Here is a 22,643-nt window from a genome sequence, read left to right on the forward strand (position 1 = left end):
GTCAATTACCACTTGATCAAAAACAAAAAAATATTAAGGTGAGAAAGATTTACAGGCAAAATGTTTATATAATACAAGTAAAGAGACAGACAGCAGTGTCTTTGTCACAAACAAAAATATATTTTGGGTTAACTGTCATGTAATATCTGAACAACAAAACCTTTTTCTCTTCTTTTTTCAAACAAATAATTTTCACAAACACCTTTTATCAAACAAACCTTTGCACAACACAGAATATTTACTGCCATCTACTGGTCACTCTAGGAAATCACAAAGTGATGACTGAAAACTGCCTCAGTGAAGATGACTGGGACTGGGGAGTCGGTGTAGAAAGGTCTGCTCTCAAGCCAGAAGTGTCCGAGGGCGGGTTAGCTGCACTGCTGACAGGTTGGGGTGTTGCTCTCTGGGACGGTGTGAGACTGGGGCACAAAGGAGTTTTCTCCATCCTGCCTGGGCTTTTCATGTCCCCAGCACTCTCTCTGGGGATCTGTCCCAGTGGTATCTGGAGAAGAACGCCTCTTCCTATGGCAGGTAAGGCAGACAGGGTTGACTGCTTGAGAAGCCTTCCTCTACCTATTGTGTCCATCAGTACCTGTGTGTGTCCTCTGCCTACACCTGCAGAAAGGGGGCCAACAGGAGGCATTGGTTTCCCAAAGTCTGGCACTGGTGGCTGTGACTGGAGCCTGAGATGGCAGGGTCGGGGGAGGCATGGACATCCACAGGAGAAACTCCGGCGACCTTTGGAGGGCTTGTAGGTAGTTGGTAAAAGGGAGTGTCCTGTTGTGCTGATGAAGGTGACTTCACAGTTGCAGGTCCAAAGGAGTCTGTCTGTGTCTGACTATCCTCTTCTCCTGCAGGTGAGGTCTGTGATGGAGACTTAGTTTTGGGGTTGAAGCGAGCCAGCAGACCCTGCTCTGTGACAGGGTAGTGGTTAGTAGCCCACTCCTGACGCTCCTGATGCATTTCTGGCAGCTGTCTCAGCTCTCTGGGTAACTCCAATACACTCTCCTGTGGATGTAAACAAGTAGACAGCAGGTTCACCTACTAACCTGGATGCTTCTGTATTACTGTATGATAAAAAATACAGATGAGTCTGGTCGTCAAGACACCATATAACAGTTGTTTTCAATAATGACTCACCAAAAATTTGTGTGCTTAAATGAGCTTTACCAAGGTTTTTTTTTTTTTTTTAAATCAAAAAACTTTTTGGTGGCCAACGTATTTTGCTGTTTTAATATGATGTCCTACCAGCTTTTAATGCTATTGTGCATGCAAGCACTCAAGTTCTGTGTGTACTGTAAACACATGGATCTTTATCTTCACTATTTTTTGCCATATGGTAATAATTCCAACCCAGGAAGAGAGAAAAATATCTATTTTCTATTTTTTTCTCTTTGCATAGACCAGTTTAATAGTCAACCAATCAGAAGCTGTTAGAGACAGAGATATTGTTTTTCTTTTACTTGATTGGTTATAGAGTGTGCATGGTGGCTAGCAAATGCAAAGATTCAAAATGGAACAAAGTATATAAATAAACTGCCCATTTGCCAATTACTCACCATGCTGACATGCTCCAACTCATCAGGTTGATAGTGGCTGCTGTTGAGGTATGAATCCACCAGGGCCATGTAGTCTGTCAACAGGGTATCCAGCAGCACCAGTCTGAGAGGCTGCAGGTGGATGACTGACAGAGCCATCACCTTCAGCAGGGTTACAGGACACGGACGCTTGTACCACACCTCCTCTTCCTCCTGTAAAAACACACACCTTGTGACCACAGCACAGACAGATACAACTATACTGAAAAAAAACCTTTACTGCTGTGCCATGGGGATGTCTACATAGGTGTAGGTGTGTGTGTGTGTGTGTGTGTGTGTACTGTGCCTTGGTGAGCTGTGACTTCATCTGAAGGGACAAGAGCTGGGAGGAAGGCACCTTCAGATGGAGACTCACCACCTCCTGGAGAGTGCTGACTCTGTTGGGAAGAAACCCACCTGTCTCTGAGTAGAAGCACATGACATCTGCCACCTTAAAGCATGCAGAAAAAACACAACAAAAAGTGAGACACAAGTGACAAGTCATGTTGGTTTCTGCAACTTGTAGGCTACTGTATATACACTATGTATTTACCTGTGTGTCAAAGACGTTGGTTAGCTTTACTCCAAACTGAGCAATCAGACATCCAGCTATGGCCCTGCAGTCATGTATCACCTGCAGCAAATGTAAAATCAACATAATGTTATAATAATAATCATCACTGTGACTGAACATGATTTGAACATTAACTGCTTACCTTTAATATGTGCTTATTCTCCAGGATCATGGAGAGACCATTCTTAAAGGCCCGGGATCCAAGTAACAGAATATCAAACAGGTATACCTTGTTTTTAGTGGCAATCTGGAAGGAAAGAGGGAAGACAAGAAGGTCAACAGGTTCAACAAAGCAGATGCAGTGCTTCTTCTGATGTAGGTGCGTGTTTCACACTTCTCACTTGCAGCCAGCAGAGCCTCCCATGCTTAAATACCTCAACTCCATCAGCTCCCACACCAATCACAGGCTGCTTCTTAATGTGCATCACCTAAAGCATGGCAACTCAGAATATTACAGAGTTTTTAAAAAGAACAGGTCTCAATACACTCATACCTTTTGCATTATTACTATATAATAAATTAGCAGCATTTAAAATATATGTCAAAAGCATTTAAGTTAAGTGTTATGCTAAAGGAAAAGAAACTTAAAATCAACTTACAGCAGGGCCAAACTTCTCATGAAACTCATCAATGACTACAAAGTCGATGTACTCCTCTTCATCTTCATCTTCATCTGCAAAAAGTTAGATCCTAGATGTACAAAAGGCTTTGGTAGAATCTGTTGGTCTTAATGTTAATGGAGCTTGAGGGAAATCCATGAATCAGAGGACAGAAAATGTCCTCTGATTCATTTTTTTTTTTTTTTAAATTAAACTCACCCATTGTGATTGTCTTCCTGTATGGCTGAAACTTTTCCACATTCAACTGATCTTCAAGTTTGTGGTCATTAACATTTCTGTGGAACATATTGCATGTTACAGTTTATGGCCGGTGTGTGATCACCAATAGTGACAAACTGTCTGTTGCTTACTTACCCACTGTCACAATTTGCTTCATTGGTAAATTCCACTGTTGATTTAATTACACAATAAATGCCTTGTCAGATATCAAAACTTTAATACTCTACTTAGTGTATCCCAGCCTATTACTTGTTCTGAGTGTACTCACCATTGAGAATCTCGTGCCCAAAGAACATTTTCGAGCCAGGAAATTTACAGCCATTACTGCCACTAACCACTGACACAACACAAAAATTAACGTTAGGGTTATATTCGCCAAGTCCAGTGAAATATTTGTGGTCTACAGGCAGCAAATGCCTTTTGAGAGAAGCAATTATCAACTCATCGACAGTGTTGTGCAAAAAGACTAACTAAACAAAAAGTACAAGGTGAACATTTCGCTAACCGTCCGCCAAAATCAACGTTTTGTTGGGATTTATACGCTGGACGACGCCGAGGTAAGATGAAGTCTTAAGGGTCAGTTTGATGCGTTTTCCCTTGAGGATATTCAGGAACTGCACGTCGTCCACAACCATTTTAATGTCGTTTCAACCTTATCAAGTCTGTTAACGCTTTTCTGTCAAGACTCAGTAACGACTAGCTGAGTTAGCAACTGAGCAGCTAGCTAGCTAGCTTAGCCACTTAGAGAGCAAGTTGCACTGTGAAGTTACGGATGATGCGTTCAAATATCCCTGTTATTTCTACTTTAAACTTCTCAGTTCCTGGTTAACACAACGAAAATAAGCCCAAATAAATTGCAATATCTAGTGCTATAATATACATTTATAGATGTTATGATATACTTTAAGCTATACAAACTATATATCAGCATGTAGTGATGATTTTTGAAAAGCTTTGAAAATGTAAGAAAAATTTCGATGCCCTCCGAAGAGACTGGCAGGTATGCGACTTGTCAGGCTTTAAAAAAGACGTTAGAAGGTAATTCTGCAACTGTCGTCAGATTTGTACTTTTAATGGGCTGTTATGAGGGCTGTGTGTTTCAAACTTTCTCCAGTAGGGGTGTGTTATTAAAAGCCAGGTCAGTTCAACAAATACACTAGCTTATGAAAATCAGGTCGTCAAGCTAAAAGTCAAGATATTGTCAAATTACTTGACAAATTTAAAAAAGGGGGTTAACAGACTGATTCAAACTTCTTTTTTTCTAAACAGAAGCTTACTCTCAGATTTGCTCCTGCTTTTCTCATTGTGGAGAGGTGGTGGTGGAACAACAACAGTAGCAGACAGAGCTTGTACAGTAAGTGCTGACTGACACATTAATTCAACATTTTAACACTGAAGCTACAATATATTTGTATAATATATAGCCACTATATTTCCAACGTGGTCAGTTGATGACTGAAAATATCCACCAGGGGGTGACCACAGCTCAAGTACTGAGCTGACTGCTGGTCCTTTAATTTTAATCCACATTTCAATGTGTGTTCATGCGACCATTTTTCAAAATGCCTGTGCATGTGAATGTCATGATGCCAGTGCACTGTGCTGGTCTGTGACAAGAAATCCTTCACTGCCATCTCTATGTAGACCCTGAGGGCATAAATCACCATGCTGCAGACTGCAGCAGTGACTGGCTGACTACTAATTGGCCATGCTGACATCTGATCACAGGGCTGATGTCTGAGCTGCTACCTGATCATCTTTAATTATCTGTATCCAGGTATGCAGAGGAAACACTGTTGATATTTTACCTTTGTAATGGAAATGTTTGTATACGAAGCAAATTCAAAATAATAATTTGAATACATAGTTTTCTTAAAATAACTGTAAAAAAATAATGAGAAGAACAGCAGTGATATATGTTATCCAAACATCTTAACTGTCTTCCAATATAATAAAAGCCCACACAGAGAGAAGGCTGACTCACAAAACAAATTAGACCCATAACTATTTTATCTTTTACACGTAAAGGTTTTAACCTCCAGAGAAAACATTTACATTTCTAACTTTGCATTGGATCATTCAGAAAACATGATCATCAAATGATGTAGAAATATAATCCAAATATTATTCAAATATATAATATCAGAAGCGCTTTTAGTAAAAACACATGTCCTTTGTCTGAGAGTTCACTTTTCAGTTTTCCTTATCAGGTTTTTATTTGTTGTTGGTTAAAGGTTGGGTGGAGACTCACAAAGAGGCAATAGTCCCAAGTACTGCAACACAAACCATAACAGTAATGTATCCTGTTTTACTCATTCTTTGAAAATACATGTAAAATGTGACCACTTTAATACATTTTTATTTAAGCAGTGTTACTGGCTTTAGTGAGGCGACAAAATAAAACATGAAATCAGATTTAAGTGCAGGTTTAGCCACATGGGGGCAGGCTTAAGGCATAGCTGGCTGGTCTGATAACAGCAGAGAAGGGTTCAGACAAGTTATCTTATCAGAAGTAGCCAGCTGCTAATACACAGGTTCTCATGTTTTTACTCTGCCTGTGGAAACACGCAAATTCAAACTAGGTGGGTGGGGGGCACAGGAAGGCACCTAATCAAAGGGAGGGTGCCCTGGGGTGCAGGAGGCCCAGAACTGTCTCAGATGTTATCGCAGACTGTACACACCTTTAAAAGCTTTTTTTTCTTTCCCTGGGGTGTGTATTTCTCTTCCTGAGCTTATGCTCAGGGGTTTCACATTTTCTATTTATGTTTGCAGGTGAGAATTTCTGGTAAAATCAGAAGGTGATCTTTGTAGGAGGGGAAAATATTCAACTGAAGAAGACAGGCACTCAATGTGAAAAAACATCCAAATGATTTTATTCAGCTGAGAGTACTATTTCAAAGCTGACTCTAGTGTGTGAGTGTCATTCATCACATTTAGTTCTGAAGTCCTGGTCATTGTGACTAATCCAATCACTGTGCTTTAAAGTCAGTGTTTTTCACGTCCAAATTCCCACTGTATTGTTTTTCACTGGCATGTGGTCCCCATTATACCAGACTACCTCATCACAGAGCTCAGACCTCCACCCGGATGAGTGTGATAAGACTCGGCAGACTTCTTACTGAGGTCAGGAAACATCTTCTCTGGACCACCTACAGCATGGTACAATAATGTTATCCCTTGTACAATATAAGCCATGTAATGGAACATAAAACCACTGTTATCTGTAGAGGAAGGTCCACCCTTTCCTGTTCTGCAGTCTGAACAAACAAAAAGTTTTTTTAGCAAACTACAAGAGGGATCACATCTCATAGATTTTCCAAATGTTATTTATATTAAGGATCCCTCAGAGACCTGGACCCTGGTTTTATGTGAATCTAATGAGATTTTTTTCTCTGAATATGATTTGATGTAGGTGTGGAGACTGAAATTACACTGAAACTGATCAAATTAGTAATCTCTATTACAGTTTCAAATGAATGAGATGATTGTAAAGTGTATTAACTGCTTCTCATTTTCTCGGATCCTCCCCCTCCAGAGAGACTTCGCCGACCAAACCGGTTCTTTGATTAAAGTTGTAAAGTATAAACCTGTAAGAACACGACTTTCGACGACTGGTGAAGCATAGAGCCCACTCTCTCCGAGTGTGTGAGTGTGTGTGTGAGTGGCAAGCCCGGCAGCAGCACGGCCGCCCACTCACAGACAAGCTGGGTGAATCTTAATTGTGTAATGTTCATTGACGAGTCAGCACAATGCTGCTGAGACCGCGGAGGCGCACCGAACCGAGCAGAGCGATGAAATGCTCCCGTCGAGGAGAACACAGATGGACAGCTTAGTACAACCGCTCGTAGCCCAGTACCTCGCCATGGGATGTCAATCAAAAGAAAACAGCCAAAACGAAAGTGTATCGTCGGAAGAGAAAGGAAAGGACGATGCGTAAGTCATAAAATCTTTTTTCATGTTTTTACCGAAAGAGTTTCAGGTGTGGTTTTTGGCGAGAATGTGCGTAGCCTACTTATTCTACGCTAATCTGATCATTTCAGTCGTCAGATTTTTTTTTTTTTTTAAATGACCGTATCTGGCTTTAAACGAACAGGTGTTTGCGCTTATCCAAGAATTTTACGCACAAAAGCGCAATAGGTTAACAGGCTGTTTAACCTCAGTTGCTGTTACTTTCTCACCTGCTGCACTTGAACTGCGTAATGCGTAAAGCAAATTCCTTCTTGTTTACTGGTCATTCAACAGTTTAAAGTGGATGTCCGCAATCAACTGGTATTTCCCTGAGTCAAAGGAAGGAAATGAGAACAATAAGTAGCAAATTCCCACGGGGAGGGTTTCTGAGATTCAAACAATAGCTGTAATTTTTTATGTTACTATTACACATATCATTTTATATGTGTATTAATCTGTGGGCTCTCAGCATTATGGTTTGACACACAAACCCACACACACTATACATCCTCAAGCGGAGAAACACACTTTCCTCACAGTGAGCCCCCCACCCCCCACCCCCCGTCCTGTCCCCTCCTCCTACCCCTCCTCACTCTGTCTTGTGTTACTGTTCCTCAAGTAGAGCGACTCCAAGATGTGGCTCCAGGGCTAGGCTTTCTCCTCCGGGCCGTCCTCACAGGTTCCACAAACAGGGCCCGGCCCATACTTACCACACTGGTAAATCGATGATGTCCCTGGGACACCTCACCAAGGGGGCGAGCTGGGAGGAGCTCATCCAGGCCTGCCTGCAGTCCTTCGGTAAGTCCACGCTGACCTTGCTTGGTGCCAGTGGTTGAGCTTGACAAGGTGGAGTACTGCTGTGAGGCGTACAGCAGGAACAGGGATGTTTGTACTCATGCAGTGTATTGCAGTCTTGCAACTCAGTGGATGTCTTGAGTCCTGTCCTTGAGTCTACCATTGAGAGAGAATAAGACTATAGGCCCAAACATTAAAAACAATGCTGTATGTGTGAAGTTATTCTGTTGTAGTTTCCCAACACTTTTCCTGGTATTTTGCTGCAAATCTCTAACAGGTTTGGGCAAGCCTCTAAACAAGAGAGGGTGTTGTTTTGCATTTGAAAGTAAAATGGATTCTATTAATATAGCTGCATGCGTTCTTGTTAAATGTAGATGTAGTTTTAGAATTTGAGGATGAAATCCCTCCTTATTGACTCTTGCCAGTGTCTGATATTGTGATTTTGCTTTGTGAAATTCTCAGGGGAAAAAGTCCTTGAGAAATTGTTTAAATGACTGCAATTGCAAGCTGCACTGTATTTGTCAATTACTGTATTAATATTAATACTTAACTGGATGCAAGATTAATAGAGGGTTTTTTAAATGGAGGGAAAAAGCACAGCAGTGATTGAGTAGGCTGTGGTTGGATCAATCAAGCAAAGATCATTGGCTTCATCAAGTTGTCTGGAGTGCTCTCAGAGTTATGGTGATTGCGTCTCTGAAGAGACAAGCTTTCAAATTGCCGTTGCCTGGTTACACAAATGGAGCAAGAGCAATGGAGAGGTGTTACAATGGGCTGCACATAAAATGACATCCCATAACTACATTTATCCGTAGAGAGGTAGAATAGAGCCAGTAATGACAGGCTGCCGCTCCTTTCAGATTCATGAAGGAAACAGGATTAGTCAGAAGAGTTGAGGAACTCCATGATACAGTATCATACAGTGCTGTGATCGCTGCCTTTAAAAGATTTCAGTGTCCCCACACAAAATATGAGATTCATACGCACATGCTTAAGATATTTTCTGACCAGCACAGTGTGTTGTTGTGGCTGGGGTTTTCCTTGAGCGGCTTCTCCTGATAAAATGGAGCTCAATCCTGCTCCTCCTGGCCCACATCACAGGCGAACCCCCTAAAGGTCTCCTGAGTCCTGCCACCTTTTTCAAATGTGAGAGTGCACGTAAGAGCTATTTGAAGGATTACCTGATGGCAGCTTCAAGCCCGGCTGAGCCGAAAGGTCAGCTCCCCGAACAGTGGTCCTCAGATGCTGACCAGCCTTTGAAATGCATAGCACTGTGAGGTGTGGATCAATAGCTGTTGACATCATCACTCTCTCTAGACAAAACTGTACCGGGGCTGCACTGCACGCTCTGATCGTATCAGTGTTGACCCTAATTCACGTATAGTTTGTATAGTTACATTTAATTTCTGTTGCCTTCACTGACACTTCCTGTCATGTTCCTTTTTTTTATTTTATATTGGGTATTATTTAATTATTAATGTTACAAAATTGGGTATTATAGTGGATGTTACTACTACTATAGCTTGGAGAGGTGGAAAGACATTTCAACTATTTAATCATTACTTTGATCTAACTCTTTGAACCATTTGATCTAACTCTTTGAACCATTTATCCATAGCATTAGCATTAGTTTAACTGTTTTCCATTGCTTGAAGCCATTTTGTTTGGTTTTCGCTGTTTATTCTTCACTTTTAGCTGTCTATTTCTCAAATAAGTTATCCATCTATTTTTTACCATTTATTATTTATCTATTACTTTAGCTGACTGTTTCAACTTCTTTGCTTGCTTCCTAATTCTTGCACCCCTCTTGGTAATGTTTGGTTCAGGTGTTATATATTTTTTTAATTAAATGACAATTTCTGTCTAATCAAATTAGTCCAGCGACTCCACAGTCCTGTGATGTATCCCAGAGAAGTGGGAAAGTACCTCTGACTGGGGAATGGTCGCTCTAAGTATGAAAACAAACAGTGCCATCCCTTAAGTTCCTGATTATTACAGAGAAATTTGCACAGCATATAGAGAGATAACCATCCATGCTGCATCTAACATGGATTCCTCTCACACAAAGGGACCATCCAGCCTGATATCCTCTGTCAAAACAAGGAAACATTCACGAGCTGCACCAAAACCTGCGTGCAGCTGATGAATGTCTAAGATAACCTTAAAACTAGGCCAGGCGCTGCATGCCCTCGGCGGTGTTTATCGCCAGACAGTATCGTGCAGTGCCAGTGTAGCAGGCTGCAGCTTCCCTAATTTTCCAGTCACTAACAGACAGTCCGGAGGGGATTTCCTCCTGCAATTAACCCTGTGTGGGGAGGATTGGTGGTTGGAAAGTTGTGAAAATAAAAGGATGGAGCAATTGTTTACCTGATGGGGAGTCGTGACTTCCTGTTGTGCATTTTGTGCGTTCTGACTTTGGCTGATTCACACCTGATTGTTAGGAGATTGTGAACTAAAACATGAGTGGAAATTGATCATTCAAGCACAGGCAGGCGTGTATTGCTTTATATAAATATGTCTAAGCTTTGCTGCTTTACCAGCCATGTCATTTTTAACACTAGATACTGTTTCACTTGTCTGTTTTACTGTCTTACTGACTGGACCGGTGAGGTCACTGGATTTAGCTGGTAGTGGCTGTATCTTACAAACAGAAACACACCCCATGCAGGATATGAGGGCTGGATTAGTCAGCAGCGGCTGGAGTGGTGAGTTGCTTACAGATAACAAAGATTAGAAAACATGTTGCCATGGTGTCTGAGGTATTTCCAAGGTGATATGGTTTGAAAGTGGGCCCTCAGACGCCTGATGTCCTTGATGGTGTCAAGATGCTGGTAAAGCTTAAAAGGATATTAGCCTGACAGTTCACAAAATTACATTTCCAGCACAATGATTTAATTCTCTACAGATTGTGGGAGGAAGATGCAAACAGCCTAAAATGTCTTTCCGTGGTATACAAGTAATATTTTCAAAGCTAGAATTAAACGGTCTTCCTCTTTTTGTCAACCACTAATTCACTGCATGTCAGTGGTTTAAAGTTTCACAGACGATAAGTGGCTTCACTTAAGTGGGCTGGAAAATGCATGTTCTGCAATTATAGGTCAGATCTGGATATGTGATGTTATGAAATGTTTTTTGCCTTTTTTTTTTAAAAGTGGTTGAAAAATAAAGTTTCGCCCTCTCTGTGGTTCTCAAGATGTCAGTTGTAGCATAAACAAGACAGACAAGAAAGATGAGGAAAGGTGGTCTGGTCACAATGAGAGGAAGTGAGATGTATGCAAGGGGGAAAGGAAGCGAGAAAGGTAGTGAGACAGCCAAGCCACAGAGGTTCACACAGTCAGAGGATACAGCACATATTCAGATACAGGGTCTGTGGATAGTATCATGTCATCGGTCGGTGTTTGGTTAACGTAAGTCTGTGTTCTCCATTGATGGAAAGATCTGTGTTACAAATTCCCCAGTTAACAATTGAGGTTTATATGTTTATGTCTTTCTTTACTCATCCTTATCTCAATGCAACATTTAATAAAATCAAATTAAATTTGTCATCAATGTTAAAATGACTCTCCTATCTGGAGCCAGTGAAACACTATATCCAGGGATACAGATTTATTTACAAAATGCAGTCTGTCCATCATAGATATTTAGCCCCAAAAAAATCAGCAAGTCAGTGTCTTGCACCTTTCTGGTGCCCAACCCATATGGACTTACAAGGCACTGAAGAATCACCATGATGGCTACATGACAAATAAATAAAAATAAAAATAAATCCATAAATTCAAACTGGGTACTAGTCTTTGTCTCAGCTGCCAAGCATCTTATGTGAATGTTTCTAAAGCAAAGGTTCCACCTTAAAATTTGATTTCACAACTAATTTTTCAATTAATCATCTATAAAATGTCCAGCAATTGTAATCACTATTTCCACACACAGTATATGTGTGTGTGTGTGTGTGTGTGTGTGTGTCTATGTCTATATATGAATCTGTCTCCCTATCTAGACCGATAAATAAATATAGACACAGTGCCTATCTATATATAAACACACATCAGCCATAACATTAAAACCTGTAACTGGTTTTAACGCTGTGACTGATTGGTGTGTATTTAAGTGTCTTGATGGTCACTATACTAACGATATTAACAGTAATAAAGACAAAATGTTTACTGATAAAGTGGAAAGTGGTGACTTTTGTGCATTTTTGTTTAAGAACGTGATTCTGAATTGTTGATGTATAATTTTTAGTTGATCAGTTGATCTGTTTATCAGCTAGGTGTTGCAGCTCTATAGTTCATGTACAGTAGCTCTGTCTTGTATGTGAAATTGTGCTCTTTTCATTCTTATCATTTAAATATGTCAAAATATTTAAATAACAGGAACTAAGCCAAACATATGTTGACACATGGACACGTTTTGCTGGAACTGTATGTTCCCAGAACAAGATGTCATGTCACATGTCAGATGCAAGATGTGACTTATTCTGCTTTGGTAAAACGTAGCCAGGGGAAACCCAGTGTCGCTGATGTAACTTTTATTTTAAGGGACTGACATGTTGTCTTGCACTCAATTGTGTACATTTTGTCTTACAGACTCGGACGGTTGTTTATGTGGGAGTGGCCACTTGCTGAACATCACCCTGACCATGCACCGTCTCCTCGTCTCCTCCAGTGATCTGCTGGACAAACTGGTCACTCTATATCCTTCAGCAGTCCATCATCATTGCAGCACAGCCACAGATGATTCAAACGGTGCACTGGCCAATTTTGAGCACCAAATGTATCATGGGATCAGATCACTGGCTCTCTGTGAGTGCTGCTTTCTTTTGGTTGTCAACAGCAACAGGCAATCAGGCTTGTACTTGGCTTACAATGCAGCCTGTAGCTGTCAGCGCAGAATCTGATAGGCAAGTAGCAGTTCGTGTTTACTCCTGCTGTCACTTTCTGTAGACCTTTTACATCTCTGTCATTTAACCATTTTTAGCTGCACTGTGTAAATTTCCTTCACTCCAGGACACTGTTTCCCATGCATTTAATAACAGTGTGTCTATTACCATTGTGTATTTGGTCTCTTTCAAAATGTTTGATTCAGTCTCTTTCATTTTCTCTTTTGAAAAAAAAGCATGTTTTTTTGTAGCATCTTGCGACTTGAGTGAAGGGCCTGAAATCTACGCTTTCATTCAGGAAACAGCAGTGGCGTCAGAAAGCCTCTCAGAGGGGCTTACTGGCCTCTGGTGAGCAGCCTTGGGGTTTCAGGTGTTAATTACTTCTGCCTCTTTCGCATACGAGTCCTCTTCAACTATATATAAACACAGACCCTCCATTGCTTAAAGAGGCCCCTCGCTCGCACAAACCCACGTCAGAGCCCACGACGCCCGAATAGCCCCTCTGCTATTTTTAACCCTCTTCGCTCTGAGCCGAAGACCCAAAAGGATACACATCAAATAAATTCAGTGTGTGGGTTAGGATCAGGGAAGAGACACAGGGGCCATTAACAGCCTTCATCACAGTCTGGCCTTGGGATTGCGTGGGCTGTTCTTCTGCTCCCATGACGCAATTAGCCTTTTTGTGTGCATCACTTCAAGCTGATTTCTGCCAATTGAGAGCCATAGTGTTAGTCTATTTATTACGGCAACTTCGTATAATAAGGAAATACTTTTGTGCGCACCGTATATATATTCACAGGCCGGTGTTTTTGTGGTCAGCATGTGCAAAACAGAAGACAGAGCAATCACAGCAATAAATTATGATCTTATGGGCAGATGACATTGATTAAAACACCTCTTGAGTCCTGTCACTAAACAATGCACATTAATCAACAGTTGCTCTACAGAATATGAGGCATTGATTGTGTGTTTTCTTTTTACATTTTGTTATTCACTTACACTTACTTACTTCTGTTTGCCAGAATGATTCATTCCGTGATGCTCATCAGAGTTTTGCTTCATGCAGTCGCCTCCTCCCACATTTCCAAATGTCACTTATGTTTGCCTTTTAGTTGAGTTGCTGTAGTTTTTTTATTAATGAGTTGTTGGTGGGAAAGACACTCTGCAGTCTAATCAGCCATATGCTCATTGTTTACTCATAACATACCTGTCATGAGCTGTGTCAAAGAGCAGCAGATTTACTGGTGAGATAGTTTCACCAAAAACAGTGTGGCCAAACCTGAAACACTACCATCTCTCGATGTGAATTCCATCTCTCAGACAACACAACCACACATTACTCGGGTTTATAATCATGATCTGGCAACATCATGTTCCTTAACCAGTGGCCTTACATTCAAAACAGCGCTGGACAATGAGCAGCCAACAGAGTGCCAGAGGATATGTTACCTCATCAGGTCAGTCTAAAACACTGACACATTGTCAGAGACTTAACATTAATTGTGCGTTTTGTATCAGTCACACTGTATCGTCTCTGACCTCCAGGCACTGGATCCAGGAATTCTGGATGATGTTCCGGTTGGACCGCAGCTTGTCAGACAGCCTGGACCAGTTCCGGGAGCTGATCAGAGAGCAGGGACAGGAGCGTCTTTGCTCATTCCTAGAGACCAAATGGATGTAAGTGTTAATCTCTGACCAGCTGGCAACTGAGACATTAGGGCCTGCACGACTCTCAGTTGTTTGTTCAGTCATGGAAAGTACTGAAGTCAGTCACGATCAAGAATACGGACTTTGAACTGTGAACAGCAAAACTTTGAGGCTGGTAAAATGGCTTCAAAGTAGATCAAGATCAAGATCGATTTTTTTTTTCCTTTGTCACATTGTTTGACATCACATATACGAGTGTCTCTTTGTTCAAGTGTTGCTTTTTGTCGCACTTGTATTCAGGGAAATATTCAGACTGGGGCTGCCGCTAACTATTATTTGTAGATTAATCTGCTCATTATTTTCTCGCTTAAGCGGCTGATCATTTGATCCACAAAATGTCAGAAAACTGAAAAGTGTATGTCACAACTTCAAAGGTGACATTTTAAATGTCTTGTTTTGTCTGACCAACAGCCCAAAAGATATTGAGTTTATATCACTGAAGGACTATAAAAAACAGCAAATATTCACATTTGAGGTGCTGAAAAAAGTCAAAACTGAAATGTTGACATTTTACTTAGTTTAGGTGAACTTTACTGACCTAATTAGCTGGAAACAATTTTCAAAATTTATACTAATAATTTTCTGTCCATCGATTAAGTGGCTAATTCAGTAATTGTACCATTTAAGGCTGCATCATTACATCAGATGGAAAATGTCATGTGTCTCATGCCTTATTTTCAGCTATATTTACATGCACAAGCATATTGATATCTTTGCATGCGTTTTTATTGACTAAAATTAAATATACTGTCTTGTGGTTTTTAGCAATGTCAGTCTGAGTATGTGCTGATATACAGAACAATGTCTAAAACTATCTATTATAGAAGTCATGCAGCCTTTGCTGAATGTAAATGGGGTTATGTTACACCGCCATGTTTTGTTCTAGAAATGAACGGGACTGGTCGTGGAAGGCCAGCCAGAAGATCAAAGCTAACAGCAGCAAAAAGAGGAAGGTCTCTCTTCTTTTTGATCACCTGGAGCCCATCGAGTTGGCCGAGCATCTCACCTACCTGGAGTTTAAATCTTTTTGCAGGATATCAGTGAGTATACACACTCATGTCAACTCATAAAAAGCATTCAGATACATGTCATTTATCTTTTGCACATTGATGATTTGTTTATTTGACATCTTTCTTTGTGAGGAAAAAAAAATTGGTATTTCCTCCCCACGGGAAATGCCTCGCAGTTTCCGTGCAGTGGCTCATGCTCCTCTCTCTGCTCTCTCTGCTCCAGTTTGTAGACTATCAGAATTACATTCGCAACTGCTGCATGAAGGACATCCCCGTGATGGAGCGTTCCATTGCCCTGTGTAATGGTATCTCCCAGTGGGTTCAGCTGATGGTGCTGAGCCGGCCGACTGCTCAGCTGAGAGCGGAGGTTTTCACCAAGTTTATCCACGTGGCACAGGTAGTAGTTAAATCAGCCCCTCATTATGACTATTACAATTTCTGTTCCTTGTTGAAAAAAAAAGAAGAAAAAAAAAAACAAGGAACCACATTCAACACATTTCCTCTTTGCTTGCATCTACGTGCGATTGTTCACACACCTTATCTAACTAATGACGGTCTATTGTCACACTCTACAGATGCTACATAATTGGCAGTTGCATAATGCATATTCACAGAGAGCTGGTAATGATTCTCAAGAGCTCTGCTGCAGGCTTTTAGCGTATCCAAAGATTTTACCAATAGAAAAATATTAACTAAATGCAAGCTAATGGAGTCATCAAGTGGAACACACTTACACACCGAGGAGTTTGTGGAAGTGGAAAAGAGAGAAATGACTCGCGAGTGTAGTCGCTGATCAGACCTTGCTTGTTAAAACCACTTCAATGTGAAGCTGCATTGCAGCCTGCAGAGAAGTGATGTGCTGGCCTCAGGGAGCCGTTAGGCAGGCTTGTACTCTGGAGGACCTTTTGCACTGTAACACTAATGCACCAGTCTGCTGCTGCTCACTGCTGTGAACCTCAAAACCCAGGGGTGTGGAAACGAATTTCACACCATAATGCTCCAGTGACAGCACAAATTAGAGAACTGAAAAGGGAGGGAAAAGCACTTCCAAAAAAGAGTGAGGTATCAGAGCGCAGTAAGAAAAGGCAACAATACAAGTGGCTTATGTAACGGCAGTGTTGTGAATTATATAACCAGGGCTACCTGGAACAAGTTTAATTGTGCGTGTTTATGAGTATGTGCGCGAATGGACTGATACATGTGCTTTTATGTGTGTGTCTGCCAGAGTCTACATCTTATGCACAACTACAACACACTAATGGCAGTGGTAGGAGGCCTTTGTCACAGCTCCATCTCCAGACTGAAAGACACCACCTCACATGTGCCTAGTGAGGTCACCAAGGTAAAGGACAACTGGACACATAAGATCCAGAATCCAGGATCAAAACATTCATAGATCATTCATTATAAAAAATTCTATCCACTCCCCAGGTACTGAACGAGATGACAGACCTGCTGTCCTCATGCAGAAACTACGACAACTATAGACAAGCTTACAACAGGTGTACAGGTTTTAAAATCCCTATCCTGGGCGTCCACCTCAAAGACCTGATTTCAGTCAATGAGGCCATGTCGGACTATGTGGAGGACAACAAGGTCAACGTCCAGAAGCTGCAGGCACTCTACACCCACATTAACGAGCTGATCCAGCTCCAGCAGATCCCACCCAGGCTGGACGCCAACAAGGACCTGGTTCATCTGTTGACGGTAGTGCACCCCTCAGTCAGAATTGTTATGTAGCTTCATGTGATTCACCGCATTGTATCGAACGCAAGCACAGATGCAAATGAGTGTGTTACAGCATGTGGATTGTCCGCGCTTGTGTGGGTGTGATGAGAGTCTATGATCTATGAGTGTGTGGGTGACGAACTGAGTGTGAATGAGAGTGAGTTGAGATTGCTGTATTGTTGTGTTATCTGTGTGCAGCGCTATAATCGCACTTGAACGACAGAATGCCCATGAAGAGATAATAGTTAGCCTGTGACCTAAATTTGCCCTCATCAAAACATGTTTCAAGGAGAAATCTAGAGATACAGAGAGCACTTTCTCTTTCTGTTTGCAAGCCATGTGATGACACGTGTTCTCTCTTTCCACACAGCTGTCCTTGGACCTTTACTACACTGAGGATGAGATCTATGAACTGTCTTATGCCAGGGAACCCAAGAACTGTAAAGCACCTGTGAGTGATAGAAGCAGAGACACTTTGAGTTAACAACTGTTTGTAACAGCTGGCTTTAAAGCAACAGTTTCATAGTTGGGGAAATATGTGTATTTGCTTTGTTGTTGTCAGTGAGATGAAAAGATTAACTCTTATGTCAGTATGGTAAATATGAAGCAAGAGTCAGCAGCCAGTTAATATTAGCTTAGCTTTAAGACTGTAACTAGCTAGCAGTCAAAATGATTTTTAAAAAGCCAAACAAGTGATAAAGGAGCAGTTTGACGTTTTGAAAAATACACTTATTCACTTTCTTGTTGAGAGTTAGATGAGGATGGATTTATACCACTCTCATCTCTGTAGCTACAGACAGCAACCAGTTAGCTTAGCTTAACGAGTGGATACAGGGGGGAAAGCTAACCTTTTAATACTCTAAAATTCTTTTTAAAAGAGTAAGCTACAACCAGCTGGTTAGCTTAGCTTAGCATAAAGACAGGAAAACAATGGAAACAGCAAGCCAAATAACAAACAACATTCACCTACCAGCACCTGCTCAGTGTGCCCAGCTCACTGTCTGTTGTTGTTACAATTGGAGAGAGCCAGGCTTGCTGTTTCCCTTTGTTTTCAAGTCTACAGACTAAGCTAAGCTACACTAACCAGCTGCTGGCTCCAGCTACATACTTACCATACAGACATGAGAGTAGTATCAATATTCTCATGTAACTCTCAGCAATAAAGCAAATAAGCATATTTCCCAAATAGTAAAAATGTATAAATGTCCTTCTAAGCATTGCTCAGCTTTTTAAAGCTAATTTTATTTGACTCCTAGATAGTTGACAGTGTTGCTTCTGGAGAGAACTGTGCATAGATTTAGTGTGATATAATTGCTCAGACAGTATTTTACATGTTAATGTTCCTGCTCAGGGTTGTTTTTTAACTGCTAATTAATTTTCTATCAGCCAGCCACCCCCTCTAGACCTCCAGTGGTTGTGGACTGGGCATCAGGAGTGGCACCCAAACCTGACCCCCGAACCATCAGTAAACATGTGCAGAGAATGGTGGATGTAAGTGCTTCCGCTTTAAAGTGTTGCCTCCACATGACTACTCAGGAAACCTGTTACATAACAATAATCATTTTAACTATTCTTCTGCATGCTGCCATTTTGACAGCCTGCTTTTGCAGCTGTTGTTCACTAACAGTTGAGCAACAATGGTTTTTGCCGCTTGTCTTTCACAGTCCGTGTTTAAGAACTACGATCACGACGAGAACGGCTTCATTTCTCAAGAGGACTTTGAGAAAATTGCTGCTAGCTTTCCTTTTTCCTTCTGTGTCATGGACAAAGAGAAGTGAGTGTTTGACAGGTCACGCACTCTCTCTGAGCTCATTTGTGACTTCAGAGGAGAGGAAGCAAAAGTGGTATTTGTAGTGATGAGTGTAGCAACAGGAAACATAAAATAGCTGCAGAGCTAACCATAACCCCCCCCACCAAATATCCTTGCTTTTTATTTCTCACGCATGCCCTGTGGTACATTACATTATGCTCAAAACAAAGAGACGAGCATGTGATTCCACAGTTAGACCTAAACATGAAAACCACCACAGTTAGAGTACCATGTTTTTACATTACACAATGGTAAAGGCACATATTTAGCAGATGAGTGGGTGCAGTCATAAATAAATCAGACCTGACATCACCAAACATTAAAATATGATCTGAGAGTGTCATGAAAATGTTTATTTCCTATAAATACTTTATCGTGTCCTCTATTACATTATACTGTATATGTGTTTGGGTTTCTCAGGGAAGGCCTTGTCAGCAGAGAGGAGATCACAGCCTATTTCATGCGGGCCAGTGTCATCTGTTCCAAACTGGGGCTCGGGTTTGTCCACAACTTCCAGGAGACCACTTACATGAAACCCACCTTCTGTGACAACTGCTCAGGATTTGTAAGTTAACACACATGAAGAAATACAGAAACCGGTTCACTGCCATATCACAGTCTGCAAATGCTCAAACAACATTTAATTTGAATTTTAGCCTTGCTATTGCTTGTGGATATACAATTATGTACACAGTGTTTTTTCTCTATATTCTTCTTCACAGTTGTGGGGCGTCATCAAGCAAGGCTACAGATGCAAAGGTAATTACTGCACTTCATGTTGTGCAACTTTGGCATACTATCTTTGGCCTACACTGAGGAGAGGTATACACAATGTCTTGTGGGGAGCAGGTGAAGTGAAGCTATCTTAGGAAGGTGTAGTGTGGTTTTCTGTGCTGCATATTGTGAGCTGAACCTTGCAACACATGAAAAAAAGAAAGACTCTGCAGTCAGAACCACAGGGTTTTTTTTTCTCCCCCTCCCCCGTCCTTCAAAAGATCTGAGAGTTATTTGTTTGCCTGACAGTAAGCATGCAAAGGTCTGAGAGTTGCATTTGCAGAACAGATAGTGTTCAAACAGAAGTCAGTAGAAGTCAACTTGTCAAAGTTAGACCAACGCCTGTTCCTGTTCTGACATGTTGTGCATTCTTCTGGCCCGCTCAGACTGTGGGATGAACTGCCACAAGCTGTGCAAGGACCAGGTGGCGTTTGAATGCAAGAAGAACACCAAAGTGGCCACTGATAGTCCGACACCAAGCTCCACACCTGTCACCATGGGCACCTCAGAGGGTGGGTTGAGGTGATGGGATTCACCCACTGCACAAACAGTCCCACTGATCCACACGCACTCAGTATTTTTGATCACAGTCACAAAAAATACTAAGTACACAGACCATAACGTGCATCTAATGTGGAAGAAATCACTAAAACTGCCATCTGGTGGTTGAGAATTGTCACACAAATGTGGATTAACTAAGAAATCTCGTTTCCTGTAATCACTGCCTGGCACACTGTACAGAAAAAAACAGCTAAAGTCAGAATTTACGTAGTTTCACGTTAGTTTGCAGCGGCTACAAGAAAACAACTCTAGAGTGCAGGGTCTACTGTCTGGGTGATTTCCCTCCAGCTGTTATTAGGAACTGTTTCACTTACAGTAATACTGAAGTACCCACCTGCTACAAGAAAGTTTCTATTTTCAGATCAGAGGCTCTTTCGATTTTACTTAAAAAGAATTGACACATCAAGGCACATTTTTCACTTTGGGGTTGCATTAACACAGCCATACTTCAGATGACTTTTTGTCATATGGTTTATTTGGCTTGTGTTTTAAAACAAAAGTGAGTCATTTTGTTTTGTGGTCATTGATTAGTTATAGTGAATTTTTCGAAGTCTAAGGTCGAATACATTATGATTAACAATCTGTGTTTTCCTTTGTCTCATTTGAGATAATTACTTATGATATCCCACTCTCCAGGTTTGGAAGAATGTCCTTTCCCCTACCCGCCAGATGACAGCAAAGACTGGAGCCCAGACTCCCCAGTCACCTCCCGTCTGAGGCCCCAGCGGGTCCATAGTGGCACCCAGACAGAGGGACCCCACTTATCCTCTGCAGCCCTGGAGGCTGGTCGCCTTCAGCCCTCTCTGTTAGTCCCAACGACACCCACCCTCACCTCGTGTCCCAGCCCGGTGCCCCAGAGAAAACAACGGCACTGCGCCAAGTGGGAAAACAGAGCTTCTGTTGTGCAAAAGCCTAAAGAACCCGAGGAGGAGAGCAAACCCTCCTATGAATCCCTGGAATCAGTGAGTGTTAGAACCAAGTTTCTATTTTTCCCTCTTAACTACTACGCAGCACTTGAATGCACCGCAGTTACGTCATACAAATCTTCTGTGTCTTTCCTAGGACAACCAGAGGCTGCAGAGAGCCAATGAGACACTACGTAGGAAGCTGAGGGAGACAGAGCGGGAGGTGGAAATACTAAAGACGCTGCTGAAGAGGCACGCTCTCCACCCCGTGGAGGAGGACTCCTCGTCCTAGACTTGTACATACAGTATACTGAGCCCTCTCCAGGGAGACTGCTGCTGCCCCCGTACGGCAGCATGCTTTAATCTGGATCCAATATTTAAATTATTGGTCATGAACAGTGCAAGTAATTTATCAGTATGATGAAACCCAGGCAACTTGGCATCACATGGTATAAAGTGGGATACAATGCACACAGCCAGTTGAGGTGTTTTGATGCTGTAATGGTACACAGCCAAACACATACCAGTATGACACCAATATGAGGTTAACGAAAGAAGCTACTGTACCCAGCGCAGTGAATACAGCTTATCAAATTGATATTAACATAAAAAACATCAACATTACTTCTCAGTATGAAGATGCTGAATAGGCTGTAGTGTTATATTTAAAGAAGTGAGCAGATGGAGCCTCTTTACTGTATTGTGCAGTTTAACAGAAGGATGAAAAACATTGCAATTAGCATTACTCACTTATTTTGGTGAACCCTTAGGAGCAGTTGCAGCTGGAATGAAGTCTGCTGTTTTAAAAAAACCACTGAATGAAGGAGTGCAGTATTTTAGAGAACAATCTAGTAGAACGTGTTTGATCAATTCTTGATCAATTAATGGCCTTAGATATTTATGTTAAACATAAAATGGAAGTCCAGGTGCTGCAGCAAAGTGTATGCAGCTTAATATTTTTCAGATACAGGAAGTTTGTGGCGTATGTTATCATTATTATTATTATTAGTAGTAATAAGAAAAGCCCACTGATTATAGCAGCAGAATGAAAGGTCAGATGTACTGAACTGTTGTCGCTCTGTATCATTGTCCCTCTTCATATCAATGCACAAGATGTCCTCAGTGCGTCTGTTACTATTTATTGTCTGAAACACTACACAGCTGATATAAAGAGTGAGATAAATGAACATTTTGTACAGATTGCTGGTACTTTCAGTGAATTATTTATGCTTGTGCGTGTCGGCATCATATTGATACTTGTTATTTTTTATCGTGCAGCCATGCCTTTTAATTATTGTGCAGTCCACTGTATCGGTGTTGTACTGTGACGTGGATGGTGTGATGTACTGTAAATACAAAGGTATACACAGTGCCATCGTAGTTATATCAAGGTTCACCCTCTCTCTCAGTATTGTTCTCTAATTGTTGTAATAAACTGTGTGCATTCTATATAAAATCACTGCCTGTGTTTACCCTACGTGACCACTGGAGGTCACTAAAGCCTCGTAATATTTCATCAGCCTCTTACTAATGATT

At 41.4% G+C, this 22,643-nt stretch overlaps 2 protein-coding genes across 9 annotated transcripts; one reads left to right on the top strand and one right to left on the bottom strand.

The window, feature by feature from the left end:
• Positions 1 to 524: 524 nt before the first annotated feature.
• On the bottom strand, positions 525 to 3,803 carry exd1 (exonuclease 3'-5' domain containing 1). The gene is made up of 11 exons (XM_018690198.2): positions 3,496 to 3,803; positions 3,259 to 3,327; positions 3,126 to 3,159; positions 2,970 to 3,046; positions 2,751 to 2,824; positions 2,493 to 2,579; positions 2,294 to 2,398; positions 2,131 to 2,211; positions 1,885 to 2,028; positions 1,560 to 1,751; positions 525 to 1,008 (listed from the first exon to the last, which is right to left on the bottom strand). The coding sequence occupies exons 1-11, from the start codon at positions 3,623 to 3,625 to the stop codon at positions 610 to 612; spliced, it is 1,392 nt and encodes a 463-aa protein (XP_018545714.1). The 5' UTR covers positions 3,626 to 3,803; the 3' UTR covers positions 525 to 609.
• On the top strand, positions 3,345 to 22,306 carry LOC108892564 (RAS guanyl-releasing protein 1). 8 transcript variants are annotated; one of them, XM_051077962.1, is made up of 23 exons: positions 3,347 to 3,547; positions 4,260 to 4,344; positions 4,635 to 4,767; positions 5,225 to 5,283; positions 5,763 to 5,903; positions 6,044 to 6,149; positions 6,526 to 6,923; positions 7,558 to 7,736; positions 12,320 to 12,425; positions 14,007 to 14,069; positions 14,158 to 14,289; positions 15,206 to 15,359; positions 15,553 to 15,726; positions 16,555 to 16,671; positions 16,761 to 17,036; positions 17,428 to 17,508; positions 18,444 to 18,548; positions 18,722 to 18,831; positions 19,288 to 19,432; positions 19,590 to 19,626; positions 20,028 to 20,153; positions 20,839 to 21,164; positions 21,265 to 22,306. In XM_051077962.1, exons 7-23 carry the CDS (start codon positions 6,787 to 6,789, stop codon positions 21,397 to 21,399), a joined length of 2,403 nt encoding a protein of 800 aa, XP_050933919.1. In that variant the 5' UTR covers positions 3,347 to 3,547; positions 4,260 to 4,344; positions 4,635 to 4,767; positions 5,225 to 5,283; positions 5,763 to 5,903; positions 6,044 to 6,149; positions 6,526 to 6,786; the 3' UTR covers positions 21,400 to 22,306. The 8 variants fall into 8 exon arrangements, with proteins under 8 accessions (XP_050933923.1, XP_050933919.1, XP_050933921.1 ...); XM_051077964.1 differs by having other exon boundaries at positions 6,044 to 6,113; XM_051077960.1 differs by having other exon boundaries at positions 6,044 to 6,923.
• Positions 22,307 to 22,643: the final 337 nt, after the last annotated feature.

The sequence above is a fragment of the Lates calcarifer genome, linkage group LG19 (genome assembly GCF_001640805.2).
Source record: "Lates calcarifer isolate ASB-BC8 linkage group LG19, TLL_Latcal_v3, whole genome shotgun sequence".
NCBI classification, from domain to species: Eukaryota; Metazoa; Chordata; class Actinopteri; family Centropomidae; genus Lates; species Lates calcarifer.

Bases quoted from the DNA above. Each gene is read 5' to 3' on its own strand.
- LOC108892564 (XM_051077960.1), top strand. From the start codon at position 6,787: ATGCTCCCGTCGAGGAGAACACAGATGGACAGCTTAGTACAACCGCTC. The intron at 17,509-18,443 runs GTGAGTGATAGA...ATTTTCTATCAG, and splicing joins CCAAGAACTGTAAAGCACCT to CCAGCCACCCCCTCTAGACC. The intron at 19,433-19,589 runs GTAAGTTAACAC...TCTTCTTCACAG, and splicing joins GTGACAACTGCTCAGGATTT to TTGTGGGGCGTCATCAAGCA.
- exd1 (XM_018690198.2), bottom strand. From the start codon at position 3,625: ATGGTTGTGGACGACGTGCAGTTCCTGAATATCCTCAAGGGAAAACGC. The intron at 3,047-3,125 runs GTAAGTAAGCAA...TATGTTCCACAG, and splicing joins GAAGCAAATTGTGACAGTGG to AAATGTTAATGACCACAAAC. The intron at 2,029-2,130 runs GTAAATACATAG...GCATGCTTTAAG, and splicing joins CCAACGTCTTTGACACACAG to GTGGCAGATGTCATGTGCTT.